General features: G+C 44.4%; 1 protein-coding gene across 7 annotated transcripts in view; it reads left to right on the forward strand.

The window, feature by feature from the left end:
• LOC115180006 (liprin-alpha-2-like) overlaps window positions 1-27,823 on the forward strand; it is a 230,844-nt gene that overhangs the window by 199,134 nt on the left and 3,887 nt on the right. For all 7 annotated transcript variants that reach the window (XM_029741856.1, XM_029741858.1, XM_029741853.1 and 4 more), the window contains 11 exons: window positions 1,421-1,658; window positions 3,668-3,697; window positions 4,456-4,583; window positions 4,772-4,956; window positions 11,354-11,438; window positions 14,884-14,965; window positions 16,246-16,446; window positions 24,967-25,032; window positions 26,558-26,593; window positions 26,795-26,970; window positions 27,106-27,203. In XM_029741856.1, the coding sequence (XP_029597716.1) occupies window positions 1,421-1,658; window positions 3,668-3,697; window positions 4,456-4,583; window positions 4,772-4,956; window positions 11,354-11,438; window positions 14,884-14,965; window positions 16,246-16,446; window positions 24,967-25,032; window positions 26,558-26,593; window positions 26,795-26,970; window positions 27,106-27,203 (1,325 nt within the window). The remainder of the gene's footprint in view (window positions 1-1,420; window positions 1,659-3,667; window positions 3,698-4,455; window positions 4,584-4,771; window positions 4,957-11,353; window positions 11,439-14,883; window positions 14,966-16,245; window positions 16,447-24,966; window positions 25,033-26,557; window positions 26,594-26,794; window positions 26,971-27,105; window positions 27,204-27,823) is intronic.

Raw genomic sequence — 27,823 nt, forward strand, 5'->3', positions numbered from 1 at the left:
TAGGGACCAGACATTTACCTGACTTTAACCCTGCTCTTATTGGACAGACCATGCTAGGGACCAGACATTTACCCATAACCCTGCTCTAATTGGACAGACCATGCTAGGGACCAGACATTTACCCATAACCCTGCTCTAATTGGACAGATCATGCTAGGGACCAGAAATGTACCTGACTTTAACCCTGCTCTTATTGGACAGATCATGCTAGGGACCAGACACTAATTGGACAGACCATGCTAGGGACCAGATAAAAACTGTGGGCTTCCTGGTCAGGTCTCATTGCCAGGAAACACCCCTAGTGACTGATCTTTATGTAAATCAAGTTGTATGTTAGGCAGATAAAGTTCCTTGGGAAACATTACTGACACATTGATTTGATTAATCCATGTTGGCCACTTCATTGTTGATCGGTAAAATATGCCTCTTAGTGCATGACGTGAGGGAGAGTTTATGGGTGTCGGCCTAGCTATCTCCACCCCTAAGGCTGGCTCATCCTATCAGTGGGCTCCGTGCCTCAGGTTTCTGTGGCGATGAAATTGAATTAATGAGACAGTAATTGATTGGATATCTAGGGATGTGTGTGGACACACTTGTCTTCAGGGCAGAAGCTTGTTGGCTGTTGTCTGCAGAGTGTGATGCCCTGTCTAGATGAATTAAACACGAACCTCAGATACTGCCAATTACAGTACCTAGAAAAGCTGCGAGGAGCTGACCCTGAAATACTGTAGTTTTATTCAAGTATTGATCATTTACCCAGTTAGCTGTCAGAATAATCTATTGTATTAAGATGATTAACACTTGGTTAACATTGGGAGCCTGACACAGTTTGAAATCAAACAACAGTATTTACTGGTTTGGGCTTATTCAAGATACAAGGTCTGTTACTTGCTTGTTGATATTGTACTGATCTTCTTGTCTGGTGATTAGCCAAGTATTATTTCACACAACCTTAAGCTTAAGTGACATTTTAAAGTGAAGTGTTGTTAATTTACCTAAGGCCTTTATTGTTTTTTGCTTATAAGCACAATCGATGGAGACATGCCTCATCAGGGTGATTTCTGAGTAAGTATATGCTGAGTTGGAATACGATTTCAGCTCCGATGGCAGAAAGCCCTCTGAATTAATTTCTAAAGTAATTAGTGTTGTGAGGTAGTGTTATGCACCTATATGGTTTATGGGTAATGAACTGGCTTTATGTCTCCCCGCTTTGTCTTTAAGAGGAGCCCTATGGGTCTGCAGTGGGGATTTCCATGAACATCCAGAGAATTGAACCACAAAGGACCAAGGGATTCTGAGAATTCTCAGAGTCCTGTTGGGTGAATGAGCTTTCTATATATTCCGTGGCTGAATACAACTGTGAAATAAGTCTAATCAATCCCTCCCTCCCTCTCTGCCTCCCCCTCAATCTCTCCCCCAGACTGATCCAGGAGGAGAAGGAGTCGACAGAGCTGCGGGCGGAGGAGATAGAGAACCGTGTGGCCAGCGTCAGCCTGGAGGGTCTCAACCTCGCCCGTATGCACCACCCAGGAGCCTCCATCACCGCCTCGGCCACCGCCTCCTCCCTGGCCTCTTCCTCCCCGCCCAGCGGACACTCCACCCCTAAGCTGGACCACCGCAGCACCACAGACATGGAGCGCATGGGTATCATGACACTGGTATGCTGCTGGGGTCAGGGGGGGGGGGGGTGTACGAGTGTATCCCGGTCTTGGCGAAGGTGCAGGACAGGGCCAATAGAAGCACCTGGGATCAGCATTCACTATGCTGTGTTTGGCCTCTCATTCTTTGTTCTCAGCCTTGCTCTTTCAATAGACCTCATACGACTACTTCACCTGAGCCGCCCTTGATTATGCTAGAACGGAGAGTAAACTCAATTTGATGGTAAACTAGTAACCTCAAATGACCCTGGACCAGATTTCAAAGCAGCTCTGAGAGAGAGCCAGACGTAGATTTTTTTCATTAGCCAGCTACTTGTAAAAGCATGTATTGGCTTTCTTTCAACTTTATTTAGATGGTGTTCTTTCCTTGATGGATTGAGTTGCATAATCTATCTGGCTGGGGTTCATTACTCCTTCATCGTAGAGCTTGGCTTGGTTTGTGTGTGTTGTAGATACCAGGATGTGATAGTCTGTGCTATGTTTGTTTACTATGTTTTAAGGACTTCAGAAGATTTTTTTATACTTGCCACTATTGTCCTATTGAGCAATAAAAGTACTGTCTGTTAGGTCAATAAAAGTACTGTCTACATTAGGTCAATAAAAGTACTGTCTGTTAGGTCAATAAAAGTACTGTCTACATTAGGTCAATAAAAGTACTGTCTGTTAGGTCAATAAAAGTACTGTCTGTTAGGTCAGTAAAAGTACTGTCTACATTAGGTCAATAAAAGTACTGTCTGTTAGGTCAATAAAAGTACTGTCTGTTAGGTCAGTAAAAGTGCTGTCTACATTAGGTCAATAAAAGTACTGTCTACATTAGGTCAGACTGTTGCAACACTTCCCTGTTGTCAGGTGCGTCGTAAAAGGTGGACCAAAACGCAGCGGGTATATGAATACTCATCTTCTTTTATTAGAAGAAAAAAAACAAAACAACGACGAAAACCAGTCCTGTAAGGCTACACAGCTATACACGGAACAACTACCCACAAAACCCATGGAAAAACACCCCTACTAAATAGGACCTTCAATTAGAGGCAACGAGGAACAGCTGCCTCCAATTGAAGGTCAGCCCAATTAACTAAACATAGAAATATAAGAACTAGAACGAACATAGAAATATATTAACATAGAACATGACCCAAAAAACCCCGAAACACACAAAACAAACACACCCCTGCCACGTCCTGACCAACTACAATAACAAAATGACCCCTTTGCTGGTCAGGACGTGACACCTGTCATGTGCCTTGGTACATTGGTTGTTTTTACTAGTGTGTAGCTCTGGCTGCTCCAGCTTCTGATGGAGACAATACTACCAAGGAAAAAAGGTCTGCCTTGATGAATCCCCAGATGACATTATTGAATGGCAGGCTAGAAATACACGCATTAGGATGAACTGATCGGTTGGCTGTGTGTACCGCCGATAGAGGATTTTCTCTCTCTTTGTCTGTCTGTCTGTCTGTCTGTCTGTCTGTCTGTCTGTCTGTCTGTCTGTCTGTCTGTCTGTCTGACACACACACACACACACACACACACACACACACACACACACACACACACACACACACACACACACACACACACACACTGACCCAGGGCTGTAGCGCTCCAGATGTCCCCATCACAGGGAGTCTGTCTCTTTTTTCTATCCTCCACTAGGCTAAAAATATTCAAATCCCCACAATCCATCCAGCCAGCCATCCAGCCAGCCAGCCAAACGGTCTCAGAGAGTGAATGTTGCCAATACCCAGGGGCTTTTAAAGAATGAGCCTTTGATTTTATTGACCTTTCAAATGAATAGTGTCAAAGCAGGTTCTTTTTTCAACAAATCACATTGATTGTGTGGTGTATGGTGTAATTGACAGGTCATGTGCCCACCTGATGATATATCGGCTAGCCATGTCTATAACTATAAATGAGGTGTTTCTGTATGGGGGAGGACATTTTGTTGAGTCTTACTGATTTACTGTAAACTGCTGTTTTCCATTTCTTTCCTGTCCTCCACCCTGCAGCCCAGTGATCTGAGGAAACACAGGAGAAAGGTACAGTACTAATGATATGTTCATTTTATTACATTAGACATTTCAAATTCATAGTACCTCTGTCTTCCTGTAGATGACTGTCATGGTCTGGTGTATCCTTGCCATTATTGGACTCTAATGACCTATAAGCAAACAGTGTTGTAGAGATTGATGTGTGAGGTGTGACTATAGTGTAATAACAGTGTTTCAGAGATTGATGTGTGAGGTGTTACTATAGTGTAATACCAGTGTTGTAGAGATTGATGTGTGACTATAGTGTAATACCAGTGTTGTAGAGATTGATGTGAGGTGTGACTATAGTGTAATAACAGTGTTTCAGAGATTGATGTGTGAGGTGTTACTATAGTGTAATACCAGTGTTGTAGAGATTGATGTGAGGTGTGACTATAGTGTAATAACAGTGTTTCAGAGATTGATGTGTGAGGTGTTACTATAGTGTAATACCAGTGTTGTAGAGATTGATGTGTGAGGTGTGACTATAGTGTAATACCAGTGTTTCAGAGATTGATGTGTGAGGTGTTACTATAGTGTAGTAACAGTGTTATAGAGATTGATGTGAGGTGTGACTATAGTGTAATACCAGTGTTGTAGAGATTCATGTGTGAGGTGTGACTATAGTGTAATACCAGTGTTGCAGAGATTGATGTGTGAGGTGTGACTATAGTGTAATAACAGTGTTGTAGAGATTGATGTGTGAGGTGTTACTATACTAGTTTAATAAGAGCTACTAACAGGTCTCTTCACCCCTCCACGGTCAGATTGCGGCCACTGACGATGACGGCCAGGACAAGGCTACCATCAAGTGTGAGACGTCCCCTCCCCCCACGCCCCGGACCGTACGCATGACCCGCACACTGCCAGCCTCCTCACACAACGAGGCCCGAGGGTATGCTGCACTTATAGCGCTCACAGACACACACACACACACACACACACACACACACACACACACACACACACATACTCCACCTTCTTCATCCTGACGGTAATTTATGAAACAAATTGTCTCTTACCCAAGTTGTATCTTTTTCCTTGACTGTGTGTGTGTGCGTGTGTGCATGTGTGTGTTTGCAGCATTGCTGCCAGCCTGGAGGCAGAGGCCAGTGCTCTGAGCAGCGTAGCCAGCAGTCAGGACTCCATCAACAAGCAGCCCAAGAAGAAGGGCATCAAGTCCTCCATCGGACGCCTGTTTGGCAAGAAGGAGAAGACCAGACTGGCACAGCTGCATGCCCACAGGGAGGCCATCGGGCAGAGCCAAGGTACTGGTCTACACTCAGCACCTCTCTGATATGAGTTGCTCTTATCTGTTCTATGTACTGTTTGGTTAATGAGTAGGCATTCGTTTACATTGACATTTTAGTCATTTAGCAGTTTAGCAGACGTTCTGATCCAGAGTGACTGACAGGAGCACATAGGGTTTAGTGCCTTGCCAGGGGGTTAATACTTTCTCAAATCAAATTGTATTTATCACCTGCGCCGAATACAACAGGAGTAGACTTTACAGTGAAATGCTTGCTTACGAACATTTCCAAACAAGTAAAATAAATGATGATTAAAAGTAAAATAGTGGAGTAAAATAAAAGCTATATACATGGAGTATCAGTACCAGATCAATAATGGATCTATATACATGGAGTAACAGTACCAGATCAATAATGGATCTATATACATGGAGTAACAGTACCAGATCAATAATGGATCTATATACATGGAGTAACAGTACCAGATCAATAATGGATCTATATACATGGAGTACCAGTACCAGATCAATAATGGATCTATGTACATGGAGTATCAGTACCAGATCAATAATGGATCTATATACATGGAGTAACAGTACCAGATCAATAATGGATCTATATACATGGAGTAACAGTACCAGATCAATAATGGATCTATATACAGGGAGTACTAGTACCAGATCAATAATGGATCTATATACATGGAGTAACAGTACCAGATCAATAATGGATCTATATACATGGAGTAACAGTACCAGATCAATAATGGATCTATATACATGGAGTACCAGTACCAGATCAATAATGGATCTATATACAGGTAGTACCAGTACCAGATCAATAATGGATCTATATACAGGGAGTACTAGTACCAGATCAATAATGGATCTATATACATGGAGTACCAGTACCAGATCAATAATGGATCTATATACATGGAGTAACAGTACCAGATCAATAATGGATCTATATACATGGAGTACCAGTACCAGATCAATAATGGATCTATATACAGGTAGTACCAGTACCAGATCAATAATGGATCTATATACAGGGAGTACCAGTACCAGATCAATAATGGATCTATATACATGGAGTAACAGTACCAGATCAATAATGGATCTATATACATGGAGTAACAGTACCAGATCAATAATGGATCTATATACAGGGAGTACCAGTACCAGATCAATAATGGATCTATATACAGGGAGTACCAGTACCAGATCAATAAGGGATCTATATACAGGGAGTAACAGTACCAGACCAATAATGGATCTATATACAGGGAGTACCAGTACCAGATCAATAATGGATCTATATACAGGGAGTACCAGTACCAGATCAATAATGGATCTATATACAGGGAGTACCAGATCAATAATGGATCTATATACAGGGAGTACCAGATCAATAATGGATCTATATACAGGGAGTACCAGTACCAGATCAATAATGGATCTATATACAGGGAGTAACAGTACCAGATCAATAATGGATCTATATACAGGGAGTACCAGTACCAGATCAATAATGGATCTATATACAGGGAGTAACAGTACCAGATCAATAATGGATCTATATACAGGGAGTACCAGATCAATAATGGATCTATATACATGGAGTAACAGTACCAGATCAATAATGGATCTATATACAGGGAGTACCAGTACCAGATCAATAATGGATCTATATACAGGGAGAACCAGTACCAGATCAATAATGGATCTATATACAGGGAGTACCAGATCAATAATGGATCTATATACAGGGAGTACCAGATCAATAATGGATCTATATACAGGGAGTACCAGTACCAGATCAATAATGGATCTATATACAGGGAGTACCAGTACCAGATCAATAATGGATCTATATACAGGGAGTACCAGTACCAGATTAATAATGGATCTATATACAGGGAGTACCAGTACCAGATCAGTAATGGATCTATATACAGGGAGTACCAGTACCAGATCAATAATGGATCTATATACAGGGAGTACCAGTACCAGATCAATAATGGATCTATATACAGGGAGTACCAGTACCAGATCAATAATGGATCTATATACAGGGAGTACCAGTACCAGATCAATAATGGATCTATATACAGGGAGTACCAGTACCAGATCAATAATGGATCTATATACAGGGAGTACCAGTACCAGATCAATAATGGATCTATATACAGGGAGTACCAGATCAATAATGGATCTATATACAGGGAGTACCAGTACCAGATCAATAATGGATCTATATACAGGGAGTAACAGTACCAGATCAATAATGGATCTATATACAGGGAGTACCAGTACCAGATCAATAATGGATCTATATACAGGGAGTACCAGATCAATAATGGATCTATATACATGGAGTAACAGTACCAGATCAATAATGGATCTATATACAGGGAGTACCAGTACCAGATCAATAATGGATCTATATACAGGGAGAACCAGTACCAGATCAATAATGGATCTATATACAGGGAGTACCAGATCAATAATGGATCTATATACAGGGAGTACCAGATCAATAATGGATCTATATACAGGGAGTACCAGTACCAGATTAATAATGGAGCTGTATACAGGGAGTACCAGTTCCAGATCAATAATGGATCTAAACTCAGCAAAAAAAGAAACGTCCCTTTTTCAGGACCCTGTCTCTCAAAGATAATTCTTAAAAATCCAAATAACTTCACAGATCTTCATTTTAAAGGGTTTAAACACTGTTTCCCATGCTTGTTCAATGAACCATAAACAATTAATGAACATGCACCTGTGGAACGGTCGTTAACACACTAACAGCTTACAGACTGTAGGCAATTGAGGTCACAGTTATGAAAACTTAGGACACTAAAGAGGCCTTTCTACTGACTCTGGAAAAACACCAAAAGATAGATGCCCAGGGTCCCTGCTCATCTGCGTGAACGAGCCCTAGGAATGCTGCAAGGAGGCATGAGGACTGCAGGGCAATAAATTGCAATGAGACGCCTAAGACAGCGCTACAGGGAGACAGGACGGACAGCTGATTGTCCTCGCAGTGGCAGACCACGTGTAACAACACCTGCACAGGATCGGTACATCCGAACATCACACCTACGGGACAGGTACAGGATGGCAACAACAACTGCTCGAGTTACACCAGGAACGCACAATCCCTCCATCAGTGCTCAGACTGTCCGCAATAGGCTGAGAGAGGCTGGACTGAGGGCTTGTAGGCCTGTTGTAAGGCAGGTCCTCACCAGACATCACCGGCAATAATGTTGCCTATGGGCACAAACCCACCGTCGCTGGACCAGACAGGACTGGCAAAAAGTTCTCTTCACTGACGAGTCGCAGTTTTGTCTCACCAGGGGTGATGGTCGGATTCGTTTTTATCGTCGAAGGAATGAGCGTTACATCGAGGCCTGTACTCTGGAGCGGGATCGATTTTGGAGGTGGAGGGTCCGTCATGGTCTGGGGCGGTGTGTCACAGCATCATCGGACTGAGGTTGTTGTCATTGCAGGCAATCTCAACACTGTGCGTTACAGGGAAAACATCCTTCTCCCTCATGTGGTACCCTTCCTGCAGGCTCATCCTGACATGACCCTCCAGCATGACAATGCCACCAGCCATACTGCTCGTTCTGTGCGTGATTTCCTGCAAGACAGGAATGTAAGTGTTCTGCCATGGCCAGCAAAGAGCCCGGATCTCTATCCCATTGAGCACGTCTGGGACCCTTTGGATCGGCGGGTGAGAGCTAGAGCCATTCCCCCCAGAAATTTCAGGGAACTTGCAGGTGCTTTGGTGGAAGAGTGGGGTAACATCTCACAGCAAGAGCTGGCAAATCTGGTGCAGTCCATGAGGAGGAGATGCAGTACTGCAGTACTTAATGCAGCTGGTGGCCACACCAGATATTGACTGTTACTTTTGATTTTGACCCCCACTTTGTTCAGGGACACATTATTCCATTTCTGTTAGTCACATGTCTGTGGAACTTTCAAATATTTACACATGTTAAGTTTTCTGTAAATAAACACAGTTGACATTTAGAGGACGTTTCTTTTTTTGCTGAGTTTATATACAGAGAGTACCAGTACCAGATCAATGTGCAGCGGTACGAGGTATTTGAGGTAGATATGTACATGAAGGCAGCAGGGTAAAGTGACTAGGCATCAGGATAGATAATAATAAGGTATTTGAGGTAGATATGTACATGAAGGCAGTGTAAAGTGACTAGTCGTCAGGATAGATAATAATAAGGTATTTGAGGTAGATATGTACATGAAGGCAGTGTAAAGTGACTAGGCATCAGGATAGATAATAATAAGGTATTTGAGGTAGATACATGAAGGCAGGGTAAAGTGACTAGGCATCAGGATAGATAATATTAAGGTATTTGAGGTAGATATTTACATGAAGGCAGGGTAAAGTGAACAGGCATCAGGATAGATAATAATAAGGTATTTGAGGTAGATATGTACATGAAGGCAGGGTAAAGTGACTAGGCATCAGGATAGATAATAATAAGGTATTTGAGGTAGATACATGAAGGCAGGGTAAAGTGACTAGGCATCAGGATAGATAATTCTAAGGTATTTGAGGTAGATATTTACATGAAGGCAGGGTAAAGTGACTAGGCATCAGGATAGATAATAATAAGGTATTTGAGGTAGATATTTACATGAAGGCAGGGTAAAGTGACTAGGCATCAGGATAGATAATAATAAGGTATTTGAGGTAGATATTTACATGAAGGCAGGGTAAAGTGACTATTGTAGACATCAGGATAGATAATAATATGAGTAAAATAAAGAACAGAGTAGCAGCAGCAAATTATGTGTGTGTGTGTGTGTGTGTGTGTGTGTGTGTGTGTGTGCGTGTGCGTGTGTGCATGTTTGAATGTGTGAGGGATTTGTGTGGGAGTGACAGTGTAGTGTGTCTGAGTGAGTGTGTGTATGTAGTCTAGTGAGTGTGTATATGGTGTATATATATAGTCTAATGAGTGTGTATATGGTGTGTGTATATATAGTCTAGTGAGTGTGTATATGGTGTGTATATATAGTCTAGTGAGTGTGTGTACAGTATGGTGTGTATATATAGTCTAGTGAGTGTGTATACAGTTTGGTGTGTGTATATATAGTCTAGTGAGTGTGTATACAGTTTGGTGTGTGTATATATAGTCTAGTTAGTGTATATGGTGTGTGTATATATAGTCTAGTGAGTGTGTATACAGTATGGTGTGTATATATAGTCTAGTGAGTGTGTATACAGTATGGTGTGTGTATATATAGTCTAGTGAGTGTGTATACATTATGGTGTGTATATATAGTCTAGTGAGTGTGTATACAGTATAGTGTGTATATATAGTCTAGTAAGTGTGTATACATTATGGTGTGTATATATAGTCTAGTGAGTGTGTATACAGTATGGTGTGTATATATAGTCTAGTGAGTGTGTATACAGTATGGTGTGTATATATAGTCTAGTGAGTGTGTATACAGTATGTTGTGTATATATAGTCTAGTGAGTGTGTATACAGTATGGTGTGTATATATAGTCTAGTGAGTGTGTATATGGTGTGTATATATAGTCTAGTGAGTGTGTATACATTATGGTGTGTATATATAGTCTAGTGAGTGTGTATACAGTATGGTGTGAATATATAGTCTAGTAAGTGTGTATACAGTATGGTGTGTATATATAGTCTAGTGAGCGTGTATACAGTATGGTGTGTATATATAGTCTGGTGAGTGTGTATACAGTATGGTGTGTATATATAGTCTAGTGAGTGTGTATACAGTATGGTGTGTATATATAGTCCAGTGAGTGTGTATACAGTATGGTGTGTATATATAGTCTAGTGAGTGTGTATACAGTATGGTGTGTATATATAGTCTAGTGAGTGTACATAGGCTCAGTGCAAGGTAGAGTCAGAGCAAATAGTTCAGGTACCATTAATTGACTATTTAGCAGTCTGGCTATTTAGCAGTCTTATGGCTTAGGGATAGAAGCTGTCTCAAATGCCCAATTTTTGGGGCCTTCCTCTGACCCTGCCTGATATAGAGATCCTGGATGACAGGGAGCTCAACCCCAGGGATGTACTGTGCTGGCCCAATTGCCATACCAAGTGGTGATGCAGTCAGTCAAGATGCTCTCGACGGTGCAGCTGTAGAACTTTTTTAAGGATCTGAGGGCCCTAACCTGCCTGTATTATGTTAGATGATACTTGTCACAGAGGTTATGACTTACCACCTCACCATCCAAACATCACCTCTGCTGACTCGTGAACTCTCTGTTGAGTACAGATTCAGAAGAGATAAGTGTGGCTCCTTGCTAGTACTCTCTGGATGCTATCTACACGGGATGATTTCTATGAGCCATGCAGGCAGTGCAGTAACGTCCCATTGTCCCTCTCTCACAGGAGTGTCTGATCCAGACCTGGGTCAGGACATGGCTGTGGGGAAGCTGGGGACTCAGGCTGAGAAAGACCGCCGGCTGAAAAAGAAGTAAGCTTTCATAACACCCCCCCTCCTGCCCATCAAACCTGCCACCACAGCATTTCACCCCCAAAAAACAACAACCTTGCGCTCATTAATACTCTATTGGCTCACAACACAGCCAGTGGGAGATAAATCATACCTGTGTCACTAGAAACACTGGGCAATGTACCACACCAGTACTAACACCCCCCTGTGTTAATCTACTGTACATGACACTACTGTAGTAAAGTGTTATGATACACACACCTTTTTATGTGCCAGACAGCAGTGTCTGTCTATAGTAAATCTGAATAGAGATCATTATCCTGTTTCCAACTTTTGACCCCATACACAGTGGCTGGCGAGGAATCCCTGGTTTCATTAGTCCTTTCCCTGTATAGGAGGCAGTTGCCCATGTGGCTGGATAGAAGATACATCTCCAATACTCCCACTCTCCAGCAGAGAGAGAGGATCAACACAGACCAGGAACCTGAATAGACGTACAATAGAGGGATCCCCCCTAACCAAACACACAGTCAGACTATTGATTGGGTTAGAAGTCTATTCATGTCACACATTGTAGGCCTACGATTCTTAGTTCATTCTTTTGGTTTGGTTTTCCAGATAGTATCCTCCTTTAAACCCACAGATGAACGACAAACAGGGGGGTTCCCTCATGTGCAAGTTTCATCTCCTTTCAACTGGGGATGTATATGTCTACCGTGTCAGTGCCAAATGACAAATGCGTTCTCTATAGGCGAGCTTTGAGTTGTCATGACAATAACTTTCCCACCCTTACAGATGATCAATAGAAGGTATTATGATGATGACGACTGTGTTTTCTTTGGTGTCGATTCTCCAGTTTTCCAGGAAGTGGACCGCCTTGCATCTTGATGCTGTCCTCCAGTGCATGCTATTGAACTGCCTGCTGAATTTACATTGACATTTTCAGCCTGGTCAATATCGTGATCGTTCATTGGTTCATTGCTGATGTGTTGTGTATGTGTGATGTGTTTGGTAATGTTTGGCATTTGGCTGGTTTGTTCCTGTGAAGAATGTGAACCAATGCATTGCAGGTGTCTTGCCCCAAGTGCATTATCTTTCGTCTGCCTGCACGCGATGCTGTAAAAAGCTGCATCGACCAAAGAGAAGAAGAAAGTGGCTTTTCTTTTGCTAACCAATACAACTCTTTGACTTGTCATTCTACTGTTCTAATGTCAGTCTTTGGAAAAGCTCTTGTCACATGTCTACTTGAGAGACTGTTTCTATTTTGCAGTGTGTGTGGGTGCCTGCATCCATGTGTGTGTGTGTGTGTTTGAATATGTGTCCGTGCATGTATGGGCAGTGTGTGTGTGTGTGTGTTTGTGCATTCGTGTGTGTTTTGGGGGCAAGGTGGCGGTAAGGGGGTGCTGTTAACTCATTAACATTTGTGCACTTTTTGTCTCCCGTCACTTTCTCTTCCTCTCTCTCTCTCCTTGTACTCTTCCTCCCTCCCTCTCATCCTGTGACTAAAGAAGTGGGTAAGTTGTGACAGTGTGACACCTGGACATCTCCATTGTCAGCGCTGTGCCGTCTGTCCACCTCTGTCCATCCATCTGTCCCCCTCCCAATGGCCGGTGCCAAAGCTGACGTCACTCTGTCCCTCTATGGCTGTTAATGACCCCTTGCTTCCTAGCTATCTTTCTTCCTTTCGATCTTTCTATCTTTTCATTTACCGTATAAAATGTTTCTCCCTCACAGTGCAGTGGCGGCTGCATCCATGGCTGGACAAAGAATGTGTGCCGTCAGCCGTTAATGGGGTTGATTTTTATACTTGGAATGTCCAATGCCTTCCTCCTTCCTTGTTCGTGTTTCTATATCTGTGACTGTGAGATATAACCGGTTCTGATACCGGGTTATGGGGCGTCATATCTTGTTGTTTTATTTTCTTTGTCATAACTGTTTCCTTCCTTTCCCAGCTATGTTCAGTGGATGTATATCTCATCCATAACAACCTGACATGAACATATCTATCTATATGCCTGTTGTATTGATACGACATTGAATGGAAACAATTGATTATTGATTGATATCAATGGACACATCTCCTATGTTGTGTGTCAGTCCATTCAGTGTTTGTATGGTGTATTCAAGTGCCCTTTCTCTGCACTGAGGCCTTCAACTCTGACCAAGTCACATACATAATGTGTCACATGCCGTTTCTCCATATGCCTCATGTTGGCCACTATGTCTCCAGATGGAAGACATTTTAGCTGCACTCAGGAACTAGTTTCTGCCTCTCATGAAGTATTCTGTTCACTGAATGGAATTGTAACTTCAGAAGTCTGTTTTTATGTGTGTAGCATGTTATGTGAGTTATGTATTTATCAGCTCCACAGTCCCTCTCTATATTCAGACTCTTAGACCAACCAGACACTATCAACTGTCTTCAGGAAGTAACGTTCCACAGTTAGGTATCTCTCTAGCGTAGCCTCTCTGGTTCTATTCTACACCATAGGCCTCCCATCCATCTGCTCCCCAACTCCATTAGTTAACAGTGTGCACACAGCAATAAAGACGAGACACACACTCACATACCCCAAACACACATTTATATAGACTGTTCATCAGTTCTCTGTCTCTCACTCTGCCTAACAGAGTTGGTGTCGCAGGAATCAGCATATTACAAATTGCCTGGTACATGACTGAGTAAAGAGAACCTCCTCTCCTCTGCTCTCCCTAGATAAGGTTTACTCTGGGCTGATGGTGGAGGGAGTGCTTAGCACTGCTTTCAAAGTGGTGCTCAGCACAAATAACACATTTCTCTATTTCACTTACCTATTGAACACTTCCACCGCCACACAAAAATGCAGTATTCCATCAAAGAATGTGAATAAAGACACCAAATACGATTTAAAGATGGCCAGAAAGAATACATTCAGCAAGACTCTCAGCAGAAAAAGCCCAGTCTCTCTGTGGTTAGTATTTCAGCAGTAGTAATACATTCCCAGCTGCAGCACAGAGACAAGTGGAGTTTGGTGGTTCTTCAGATTAGCAACTCAAAGTCAGGCTTCAGTGAGCAGCCCAGCAGCCCTAGCTGTCCCTTGAAGGTGTGTCTGGACCAGATGGCGAGAGAGAGAGGGGCAGAGAGAGAAAAAGAGAGAAAGAGGCAGAGTAGCAGAGAGAAAAAGAGGCAGAGAGAGAGGGTTAGAGAGGCAGACAGAGATAAAGGCAGAGAGAGAGAGCTAGGGGCAGAGAGTGAGAGTACTCATTTTACATGCAGTGTGTGTATGGAGAGATTGATGTACTGTATGATAAGGCCGTGCCCTTTTAGAAAGCTCTGGCCTGTGAGAGATAAAGTGTGTGGCACTGTACAGTGAACACACACACAAAATCTCGGTGTAATACTAGTGCCTTGTGTGAGGGGGGGTGAGTGTCTCAGTATATGTGTGTGTGCAGTGCATTAATCCCATGTCTCTGCTCCCGCCCTCAGGCACGAGCTGTTGGAAGAGGCGAGGAGGAAAGGCTTACCTTTCGCCCAATGGGACGGCCCCACAGTGGTGGCCTGGCTGGAGGTAGGCACTCCTCTACTCTGGCCTGGAGCCATTCTCAATCCTCCCGCCTCTGGGATAGATTCACAAGGTCTGTGCCAGACTCCCACTCTGTGAAGAAGATAATATTCCCCCCTCCCAGTGAGGTGGTCTATTCCTCCTTGACTCCCCAGTCTGCACACTCAGCATTCACCTGAGAACCGACACCCTTTATCCTCTAACCTCTGACCGTTGATGATGTTTCACATTTCAAATCAATTGCCCGATGCCTTACCTCAACCTAATGGTCAACCTTTCTAATACAGCACTGCGAAATGCAAACCAGATACTTTCCTTTAATCAAAACATGACTGGTCATGGATGTGGAATGACACAGTGCTGTTACATAATGGTTGGATGTATTGTGTTGTAATTACGACGCGGGGAACTCCAATGCCGTAGTCACCATGTTAGCGAGAGTTATTATAAAATGATTACGCCTCCGGCTGACATTACTCTTTGTGCTTTATTATATTAAGTCTATTATCTAATCCAGTGTTTTCCCAACTCCAGTCCTCCAGTACCCCCAACAGTACTCATTTTTATTGTAGCCCTGTACAAGCACACCTGATACAACTGATCATCAAGTTCTAAATGGGTTGAATGAGGTGTGTTTGTCCCAGGCTATAACAACACTGTGGGCTGTTGGGGGTACTGGAAGAGTGGAGTTGGGAAACACTCTGGCGTTGGGCCTATGGGACCAGCAGTGTGTTGAATCTGGATCTCACTGATATTATAGGAGACAATGTCCCAGATTTTGATGTCACCTTGGTGGAAGCCTCAGAGGCCTGTTGGTAAAGGTCTACTCTGTGATTTACTATGCCATGTTCTCCCCAGCACACCTTTTCCCTGTTAAATCAATTCCAAATGGGTTTGATTGTAATTGCTTGACATTACACCTTATAAGGCAATAGCGATGTTGTTTAATATTAACATGGGTATTCATTAAGTAAATGAATGTGTTGCCTATCAATGAATCATCACAGTTTATTTTCTGTCTTCATTGAAATATCCTACGTCTGTCTTCAGTTTCTTCTCATTTAATCGTGATAGAACATGCTTGACATAAAAGGTGAACATTTCAACCATGACTGCCCCCTACTATTTCTCAGTAGATCATTATTAAAACAAGGAAGCGCTACACAACTTGTCTACCATAAGTAAGGATGGTAGACAAGTTCTCCCACCACACCTATAATTTGGTAAAACAAGCTCACTCGCTACTTTGCATGAAATCACGAATGGTCTTCCTCCTCCTGTTTCAGTTGTGGCTGGGGATGCCCGCCTGGTACGTGGCGGCATGTCGTGCCAACGTGAAGAGCGGTGCCATCATGTCTGCCTTGTCGGACACAGAGATCCAGAGGGAGATCGGCATCAGTAACCCCCTGCACCGCCTCAAACTACGCCTGGCCATCCAGGAGATGGTCTCCCTCACCAGTCCATCTGCCCCGCCAACCTCCAGAACCGTGAGTGTCCATTGACACACACACACACACACAGACACACACACATGCTCCCATTCATGTAACTGCCGTCAGTGTGTTAGCTTAGCATACAGCGCTGCCTCCCTGAACCTGCCTCTGACTGGGCTTTAACCAGGCTCCTCTACCACACCAACACAAGTGACCGCCTGTTTGACAACAAACACATTGAGCTATAGAAAAAGCATTTGACCTATTCCATAGCTCCACCGGTGACATTTTGAGTGAGCTTACGGCACGTTCTTAACTCCGATACACACGCACACGCATACATACACACAGACTGTATAGTCTTCAAGGGTAAAGACACTCAAGAAGCTATTTCTGCTAGTTTGCATTGTAACGCCTTCACAGTCAGAGAACCAGACGTGTGTAGCATCTCTATCCTTTGTGTTGGTAACTGAATGTTGGAGAGAATGGGAGGAAACCGGTTAAGGCCGGCTTGTTTATCACTCAGTAGTGTCAGTCAGCTCATGCACTTAATTCAGCTCTGCAGCATTTACTCTAATTTACCACACCAGCAGCTATTTTATACCTCAGTCTGTTTCACAGCTCCGAGTTGTCATGGTGATTTCATGTAACCTCTGTGGAACCTGCTGAGCTTAATGCTACAAACTGCTTATTCTATGTAGCTTTATCCATCAAATTTCAATCAAATGTATTTATAAAGCCCTTCTTACATCAGCTGATGTCACAAAGTGCTGTTCAGAAACCCAGCCTAAAACCCCAAATAGCAAGCAATGCAGGTGTAGAAGCACGGTGGCTAGGAAAAACTCCCTAGAACGGCCAGAACCTAGGAATAAACATAGAGAGGGACCAGGCTATGAGGGGTGGCCAGTCCTCTTCTGGCTGTGCCGGGTGGAGATTATAACAGAACATGGCCAAGATGTTCACATTCACACTCTCTTACACACACACACACACACACACACACACACACACACACACACACACACACACACACACACACACACACACACACACACACACACACACACACACACACACACACACACACACACACACACACACACACACACACACACACACACACAAACTGCTCATGAATCTTTCATCAAGGAGCAGTGAACTCTGGGAATATGACTCTACAGCCCCCTGCTGTGACTGGTGGTCAGTTCTCTGCTTTAACTCCGGGTTAATCAACCCTGTAAATGCAGGGGAAGTGTCTGACAAGCAGAACACTGACAGGGGAAAGGTGGGGTAGGGAGCAGACTTTTGACTGGTCATTCTGCTGCCTTTAAGCTCACAGACAGTGACGTCTGATTCAACCTATGGGGCCGACCCGAACCGTACTGTGCTGCCCAGTACAGCTGGGCTTGGCTCGGCTCTATAGTGTGAAACAGGCATGCGTGAGCAGCCCTTTAGTACGGTGTCTTTAATAGAGATTGTCATCCCCTCAAGTGTTCTTATCTAGGTCATGACAGCTTGATCCAGTGGGGCTGCAAAGCACAGCAATCATGACTGCTAAAATTAGAATCAACAACAGATTAAAATGGGTTGGAATGGGGTTTAACGGTGTTGTACACTGAGGTATATCAAACTAGACTGAGTCTGTTAGAATGGGGTTTAACGGTGTGGTACACTGAGGTATATCAAACTAGACTGAGTCTGTTAGAAAGGGGTTTAACGGTGTGGTACACTGAGGTATATCAAACTAGACTGAGTCTGTTAGAAAGGGGTTTAACGGTGTGGTACACTGAGGTATATCAAACTAGACTGAGTCTGTTAGAAAGGGGTTTAACGGTGTTGTACACTGAGGTATATCAAACTAGACTGAGTCTGTTAGAATGGGGTTTAACGGTGTGGTACACTGAGGTATATCAAACTAGACTGAGTCTGTTAGAAAGGGGTTTAACGGTGTGGTACACTGAGGTATATCAAACTAGACTGAGTCTGTTAGAAAGGGGTTTAACGGTGTGGTACACTGAGGTATATCAAACTAGACTGAGTCTGTTAGAAAGGGGTTTAACGGTGTGGTACACTGAGGTATATCAAACTAGACTGAGTCTGTTAGAAAGGGGTTTAACGGTGTGGTACACTGAGGTATATCAAACTAGACTGAGTCTGTTAGAAAGGGGTTTAACGGTGTGGTACACTGAGGTATATCAAACTAGACTGAGTCTGTTAGAAAGGGGTTTAACGGTGTTGTACACTGAGGTATATCAAACTAGACTGAGTCTGTTAGAAAGGGGTTTAACGGTGTGGTACACTGAGGTATATCAAACTAGACTGAGTCTGTTAGAAAGGGGTTTAACGGTGTGGTACACTGAGGTATATCAAACTAGACTGAGTCTGTTAGAATGGGGTTTAACGGTGTGGTACACTGAGGTATATCAAACTAGACTGAGTCTGTTAGAAAGGGGTTTAACGGTGTTGTACACTGAGGTATATCAAACTAGACTGAGTCTGTTAGAAAGGGGTTTAACGGTGTGGTACACTGAGGTATATCAAACTAGACTGAGTCTGTTAGAAAGGGGTTTAACGGTGTTGTACACTGAGGTATATCAAACTAGACTGAGTCTGTTAGAAAGGGGTTTAACGGTGTTGTACACTGAGGTATATCAAACTAGACTGAGTCTGTTAGAAAGGGGTTTAACGGTGTGGTACACTGAGGTATATCAAACTAGACTGAGTCTGTTAGAAAGGGGTTTAACGGTGTTGTACACTGAGGTATATCAAACTAGACTGAGTCTGTTAGAAAGGGGTTTAACGGTGTTGTACACTGAGGTATATCAAACTAGACTGAGTCTGTTAGAAAGGGGTTTAACGGTGTGGTACACTGAGGTATATCAAACTAGACTGAGTCTGTTAGAAAGGGGTTTAACGGTGTGGTACACTGAGGTATATCAAACTAGACTGAGTCTGTTAGAAAGGGGTTTAACGGTGTGGTACACTGAGGTATATCAAACTAGACTGAGTCTGTTAGAAAGGGGTTTAACGGTGTGGTACACTGAGGTATATCAAACTAGACTGAGTCTGTTAGAAAGGGGTTTAACGGTGTGGTACACTGAGGTATATCAAACTAGACTGAGTCTGTTAGAATGGGGTTTAACGGTGTGGTACACTGAGGTATATCAAACTAGACTGAGTCTGTTAGAAAGGGGTTTAACGGTGTTGTACACTGAGGTATATCAAACTAGACTGAGTCTGTTAGAAAGGGGTTTAACGGTGTGGTACACTGAGGTATATCAAACTAGACTGAGTCTGTTAGAAAGGGGTTTAACGGTGTGGTACACTGAGGTATATCAAACTAGACTGAGTCTGTTAGAAAGGGGTTTAACGGTGTGGTACACTGAGGTATATCAAACTAGACTGAGTCTGTTAGAATGGGGTTTAACGGTGTGGTACACTGAGGTATATCAAACTAGACTGAGTCTGTTAGAAAGGGGTTTAACGGTGTGGTACACTGAGGTATATCAAACTAGACTGAGTCTGTTAGAATGGGGTTTAACGGTGTGGTACACTGAGGTATATCAAACTAGACTGAGTCTGTTAGAAAGGGGTTTAACGGTGTGGTACACTGAGGTATATCAAACTAGACTGAGTCTGTTAGAAAGGGGTTTAACGGTGTGGTACACTGAGGTATATCAAACTAGACTGAGTCTGTTAGAAAGGGGTTTAACGGTGTGGTACACTGAGGTATATCAAACTAGACTGAGTCTGTTAGAAAGGGGTTTAACGGTGTGGTACACTGAGGTATATCAAACTAGACTGAGTCTGTTAGAAAGGGGTTTAACGGTGTGGTACACTGAGGTATATCAAACTAGACTGAGTCTGTTAGAAAGGGGTTTAACCGTGTGGTACACTGAGGTATATCAAACTACACTGAGGTGGATATGCATGTTTGTATTTGTGTCTGTTTGCTCCAAACACCTGTACTAATCCACTACTACAGTTGTGGTCAAATGTTTAGAGAACGACACAAATATTAATTTTCACAAAGTTTGCTGCTTCAGTGTCTTTAGATATTTTTGTCAGATGTTACTATGGAATACTGAAGTATAATTACAATGTCACGTTCGTCGTAATAATTGGACCAAGGCGCAGCGTGAGTAGCGTTCCACATCTTTATTATAATGTGAAACTTAGCAAAATACAAAAACAATAAATGAACAAACGAAACGTGAAGACAGTGAAGTGAAAATCGGCACCTACACAAAAACAAGATCCCACAAACACAGGTGGGAAAAATAACTACTTAAATATGATCCCCAATTAGAGACAACAATTACCAGCTGCCTCTAATTGGGAATCATACAAAACACCAACATAGAAAAAGAAACTAGAACACAACATAGAAATAAACAACGTAGAACACCCCCAGTCACGCCCTGACCTAGGGCTCTCTATGGTCAGGGCGTGACAGTACCCCCCCCCCCCCCCCAAAGGTGTGGACTCCGGCCGCAAAACCTGAAACCAAATAGGGAGGGTAGGGGGGTGATCAGTGTCGGTGTCGGCTCTGGTGCGGGATGAAGTACCCGCTCATCCCGCTGATCCGCCAGCATCGGGGCAGCTCTGGTGCGGGCTGCAGAACCCACTCATCCCGCGGATCCAGCCATGGACCCAGGCTGAACACTGTGCCTGGACTGGATCTCGATGCCAAGGAAGGCTCCTGCCATGGCGCGGGACTGGACACCGGCCCTGGCCTGGACAGCGGTGCAGAGGAAGACTCCTGCCATGGAACGGGACGGCGCCGAGGAAGACTCCGGCCTTGGAGCGGGACTGGACGCCGTGCTTGGACTGGGCATCGACGCAGGGGAAGGCTCCGGCCTTGGAGCTGGACTGAACACCGTGCCTGGACTGGGCATCGGCGCAGAGGGAGGCTCCTGCCCTGGAGCAGGACTGGACGCCGTATCTGGACTGAGCACCGGCGCAGAAGAAGAATCCGGCCATGGAGCAGGACTGGACGCCATGCTTGGACTGGGCTTCGGCGCAGGGGAAGGCTCCGGCCTTGGAGCTGGACTGGATGCCTTGCCTGGAAGCTCCGAACCGTTGACCCCTGCTGAAGGTTCCGGACCGTTGTCCCCCGCTGGAGGTTCTGGACTGTGGACCGTCTCAGGAGGTTCCGGACTGTGGACCGTCTCATGAGGTTCCGGACTGTGGACCGTCTCTGGAGGTTCCGGACTGTGGACCGTCTCTGGAGGTTCCGGACTGTGGACCGTCTCTGGAGGTTCCGGACTGTGGACCGTCTCTGGAGGTTCCGGACTGTGGACCGTCTCTGGAGGTTCCGGACTGTGGACCGTCTCTGGAGGTTCCGGACTGTGGACCGTCTCATGAGGTTCCGGACTGTGGACCGTCTCATGAGGTTCCGGACTGTGGACCGTCTCATGAGGTTCCGGACTGTGGACCGTCTCATGAGGTTCCGGACTGTGGACCGTCTCATGAGGTTCCGGACTGTGGACCGTCTCAGGAGGTTCCGGACTGTGGACCGTCGTTGGAGGTTCCGGACTGTGGACCGTTTCTGGAGGTTCCGGACTGTGGACCGTCGCCGGAAGCTCCGGACTGGGAACCGTCGCCGGGAGCTCCGGACTGGGAACCGTCGCCGGAAGCTCCGGACTGGGAACCGTCGCCGGAAGCTCTGGACTGTGAATGCACACTGGAGGCCTGGTGCGTGGAGCTGGCACAGGACGCACTGGGCTGTGGAGGCGCACTGGAGACCTGGTGCAGAGAACCAGCATCAATGGTACTGGTTCGATGACACCTCACATGGTGAGTGCGAGGAGCTGGCACAGGACGCACCGGACTGGGGGCACGCATTTCAGGGCGAGTGCGAGGAGGGGACACAGGACGTACCGGACTGGGGAGGCGCACTGGAGTCCTGATGCGTGGGACCGTCACAAGTTGCACCGGACTGGTGACACGCTCATCCAAATGCCTGCGTTGCCGCATACTCTTAGCCAACTCCATTCTCCGGTATCCCTCCTTGCACTGTTCCATTGACTCCCAGGCGGGCTCTGGTACTCTCCTTGAGTCGACCGACCACCTCTCCATCTCCTCCCAGGTTGTCACTGGCTCATTCCTCAGCTCCGCCGACCACCCCGTGTGCCCCCCCCCCCAAAAGTTTGGGCTGTCTTTTGGGCCGTCTTTGTGGCGGCGAACCCCGGTGTCGTCGCTGTCTTCCCTTTGTCTGCCGCCAAAGAAGGCGATCCTGTCCTGCCAGGATTTCCTCCCAAGTCCAGGATCCCTTCCCATCCAATAACTCCTCCCAAGTCCAGGATACCTTCTCCTCCTGGGCACGCTGCTTGGTCCTGTTGTGGTGGGATCTTCTGTCACGTTCGTCGTAATAATTGGACCAAGGCCCAGCATGAGTACCATTACACATCTTTATTATAATGTGAAACTTAGCAAAATAGAAAAACAATAAATGAACAAACGAAACGTGAAGACAGTGAAGTGAAAATCGGCACCTACACAAAAACAAGATCCCACAAACACAGGTGGGAAAAATAACTACTTAAATATGATCCCCAATTAGAGACAATGATTACCAGCTGCCTCTAATTGGGAATCATACAAAACACCAACATAGAAAAAGAAACTAGAACACAACATAGAACACCCCCAGTCACGCCCTGACCTACTATACCATAGAGAACCAAGGGCTCTCTATGGTCAGGGCGTGACATACAAGCATTTCACAAGTGTCAAAGGCTTTTATTGACAATTACATGAAATTGATGCAAAGAGTCAATATTTGCAGTAGTGACCCTTCTTTTTCAAGACCTCTGCAATTCGCCCTGGCATGCTGTCAATTAACTTCTGGGCCACATCCTGACTGATGGCAGCCCATTCTTGCATTATCAATGCTTGGAGTTTGTTAGAATTTGTTTGTTCAACCGCCTCTTGAGGATTGACCACAAGTTCTCAATGGGATTAAGGTCTGGGGAGTTTCCTGGCCATGGACCCAAAATATCGATGTTTTGTTCCCACTTAGTTATCACTTTTGCCTTATGGCAAGGTACTCCATCATGCTGGAAAAGGCATTGTTCGTCACCAAACTGTTCCTGGATGGTTGGGAGAAGTTGCTCTCGGAGGATGTGTTGGTACCATGCTTTATTCATGGCTGTGTTCTTAGGCAAAATTGTGAGTGAGCCCACTCCCTTGGCTGAGAAACAACCCCACACATGAATGGTCTCAGGATGCTTTACTGTTGGCATGACACAGGACTGATGGTAGCGCTCACCTTGTCTTCTCCAGACAAGCTTTTTTCCGGGTGCCCCAAACAATCGGAAAGGGGATTCATCAGAGAAAATGACTTTACCCCAGTCCTCAACAGTCCAATCCCTGTATCTTTTGCAGAATATCAGTCTGTCCCTGATGTTTTTCCTGGAGAGAAGTGGCCTCATTGCTGCCCTTGACAGCAGGCCATCCTCCAAAAGTCTTCGCCTCACTGTGTGTGCCGATGCACTCACACCTGCCTGCTGCCATTCCTGAGCAAACTCTGTACTGGTGGTGCCCCGATCCCGCAGCCGAATCAACTTTAGGAGACGGTCCTGGCACTTGCTGGACTTTCTTGGGCGCCCTGAAGCCGCCTTCACAACAATTGAACCGCTCTCCTTGAAGATCTTGATGATCCGATAAATGGTTGATTTAGGTGCAATCTCACTGGCAGCAATATCCTTGCCTGTGAAGCCCTTTTTGTACAAAGCAATGATGATGGCACATGTTTCCTTGCAGTTAACCATGTTTGACAGAGGAAGAACAATGATTCCAAGCACCACCCTCCTTTTGAAGCTTCCAGTCTGTTATTTGAACTCAATCAGCATGACAGAGTGATCTCCAGCCTTGTCCTCGTCAACACTCACACCTGTGTTAACGAGAGAATCACTGACATGATGTCAGCTGGTCCTTTTGTGGCAGGGCTGAAATGCAGTGGAAATGTTTTTGGGGGATTCAGTTCATTTGCGTGGCAAAGAGGGACTTTGCAATTAATTGCAATTCATCTGATCACTCTTCATAACATTCTGGAGTATATGCAAATTGCCATCATACAAACTGAGGCAGCAGACTGTGAAAATTAATATTTGTGTCATTCTCAAAACTTTTGGCCACGACTGTACACTAGCTTATGGTGAACCAGTCTTGTCATGCATGGTAAATGTGTTCCTTTGGCCCATGTGTGTTGCACCTGTGTAGGTGGGCTGCTCCTGTGTTATGTGCTGTTTTTGTCTATCCAAAGTCAGAAGTTGTCCCTACAGGATCAGATAGTATTTCACTCCTTTAATGGATAAGGTTATGATGGGGGTAGAGTAATCTGATCCTAGATCTGTGGTTAAGGACAACTTCTACCTCAATCAGTTTTGTGTCTGTGTTTGTTTGTGTACTGTGCGTGCCCTTTGACCCCAGAGGGGCGGGCCTGCTCATCATCTGACCATGATGCTATAACACTATTGGCTTACAGTGGTGCTGCTCTTCTTCTTTAATACTGCTTGCCCCTCCTGGCGGACTGCTGCTGCTGTCTTCTCTTGGGCACCGCACTCCTAGCCGTCAGGCAATGTATGGGTGACCCACGAGGAACTGGAGACCCTCGCAGCACCCTCCTCGAAAACGGTTAGTCCTTCCTCTCCTTTTACCTCTTCTCTGCTCTCACTCACTTCTCTCTTTTCTTGCTTTCACTGCAGTGTTGAGACCTGTCAATGGCTGCTTTACTGAGGCCTGTACTGAGGACTGGGCGGCAGGTAGCCAAGCAGTTAGAGCATTGGGCCAGTAACCAAAAGGTCACTGGTTTGAATACCCGAGCCGACAAGGTGAAAAATCTGTCATTGTGCCCTTGTGTAAGGCACTTCACCCTGATTTGCTCCAGGGGTGCCGTACTACTATGGCTGAGACTGTAAAACAACACATTTCACTGCACCTATCCGGTGTGTGACAATAAAACATATTTTTTCCCCTCTATAGGATTTGGAGGGTAGGGAGATTGAATAACAGTAGGTTTGTTGATAATGTGGTTAGACTGCATCACATCACATCCATTCTCAGTTCTCCCTTTCATTATAGTGGGTAAAGAAGGCTTTTTAATTGGAATGACTGGTGCACTGCCCTATATTTACCAGTATGTGTTGGTGTTACTGTTATGGTTCAGGGAGCTGCATTGCCCTTGGGTACCATACTGTAGTTACCCTATATTACCTGTGTTTATGGTACGTTTCAGCCAGATGTTGATTAGATACAGCACATGTCAAGACATAATGCTATTTTTTTTCATTAGCAATGTCGTCCTTTTAAACCTGACAGTGATCAGCTGATTGTACATAGGATTCACCGTACAATACCGCTGTAAGAAGCTACATCAAATCCAATACAGGTCTGCTAACTGATACAGTATGTTCCAAACATGTTCATTTAAAACCAATTGGTTCTGTCTCAAGATTGAAGCTTGCAGGATTATTAGTCACTGCAGGTGTCATTCGTGTCAATCCCTAGGACACAGACCGCTATGTACTATACTGTACATGTAATAATGGATGTCTTTGAGCTTGAACATAAAGGTTATTCTTTGTTCCACTGTTCTCCCTGCCTCTAATACAGCCTGCATGTCAGGCACAATGAGGCTAATAGCCAACTCAGTACCATTGTACGGAGGGCGAACCACGGGGAAAAAAGGCTCTCATTTGTGCCAGCCGTTTTGTGCAAGCTGGATTGGCCTAATGTGGCAGCAGCGCCCGTCTCCAAATCAAATGTAATCTGGCAGCAGCTCAGCCCAGGCCAGGACTAAAGGGATAACTGTGTTACTATCCCATGGGGCCAGTTCAGTTCTCACGCTAAAGGGGGGAAATCATTCTCCCTTCTCAGATTGCAGATAAATCGCACAGGCCACTTTCTCTCCCTTGAATAGTGATTTTTCATACATATTTAGATGGAGCTCTACTTTTAGATTGGAATAGTTTGTTAGGGGAATATATGCGAGGGAGAACCTTTCTGTACGTTCTGAGGCCTTTGCTCTGACTTGAGGAAGTCAAGAGCCTCTGATGCTAAAGTAGAGACTATTGTACTGTAGATGAAGTCCAGTGACCTGTTGCTATTATGTTCTCATGCATATTGCTACTGTTTCTTTTCCATGCCTGACCAATGGCAGAGGTCCGGGGAGTCCGAGGAGGGGAGCTGGGCGCAGGTAAAGGATTTTTCGGTCTCTCTCATGGATTAGAACAGTAGAATTGTAGATTATTTACAGTTACTCTAGTTTTATTATTTTATTTTTATTTAACTAGGCACACACCAGAGTTGTCTGTGGCTACTTTTAAACTTCATCAAAATCGTTTACAGATTAACAATGGTTTACAGTACTTAATTGTTTCCTTGTCATTATTGTCAGACTCTAGCGTATGGTGACATGAACCATGAGTGGATAGGGAACGAGTGGTTGCCCAGTCTAGGACTACCTCAGTACCGCAGCTACTTCATGGAGTGCCTGGTGGACGCACGCATGCTGGACCACCTCACCAAGAAGGACCTCCGGGTGCATCTCAAAATGGTGGACAGCTTTCACAGGTACACCTGCCCTCCTCCTGCATGATGTAGGATTTGATCGGAAAGTTTAGTGTTTAGGCTAATATTTTGGTAATAAGTGCAAAATATTATTGTGTCTGTCTAAAAATGGCTTTTCTAATGTTCCCATGTCTGCAGGACGAGTTTGCAGTATGGTATCATGGGTCTGAAGAAGCTCAACTATGACAGGAAAGAGCTGGAGAGACGCAGAGAGCACAGCCAGCATGAAATGAGAGGTACTTAAAGGAAAATTCCACCCAAAAACTGTCTTTTGGTATTTGTTTCATTAGTCCATTGTTGACATAGTCCCAAAATGTTTTGTTGTCAGCAATCAAGTTTTCAAGATACGTAACTTTCAAAACACATAAATCATCACTGTATTATGCATTTAGTATCATATGAGTATCATATCATATGCATTCAGTATCATCCTGCAAAACGCCGGATCATATGATGCAAAATCCATCATATGGGGATGATTTCTGTGTTTTTAAAGTTATCTACAGTATCTTGAAAACAAGCATAACATTTTGGGACAATATCAACAATGGACAATTAAAACAAATACCAAAATATAATTTTTGGGTGGACTTTTTTCTTTAAAGACTGCTCAAGGAACGATAATGAAGACCTTTAAGCTAAAATATATCTAGTAGTGTCTAATTACAATCTCGTTAGTAATCTGCTAAGGCAAATACTTGTGGAAGCGCACTTACTTTACAGTATGTATTGCATTCTATTGTGAAATATAGCCAAGCAGTGTCTACCTGTCATAGAGCTAGGAGGTGATGGTCAGTAAGGACCAATCTAGCAGAGCCCAAAGGTTTTCTTCATCATGTAACCAGACATGGAAAAA

This window comes from Salmo trutta, chromosome 40 (assembly GCF_901001165.1).
Source record: "Salmo trutta chromosome 40, fSalTru1.1, whole genome shotgun sequence".
In the NCBI taxonomy this organism is placed as follows: domain Eukaryota; kingdom Metazoa; phylum Chordata; class Actinopteri; order Salmoniformes; family Salmonidae; genus Salmo; species Salmo trutta.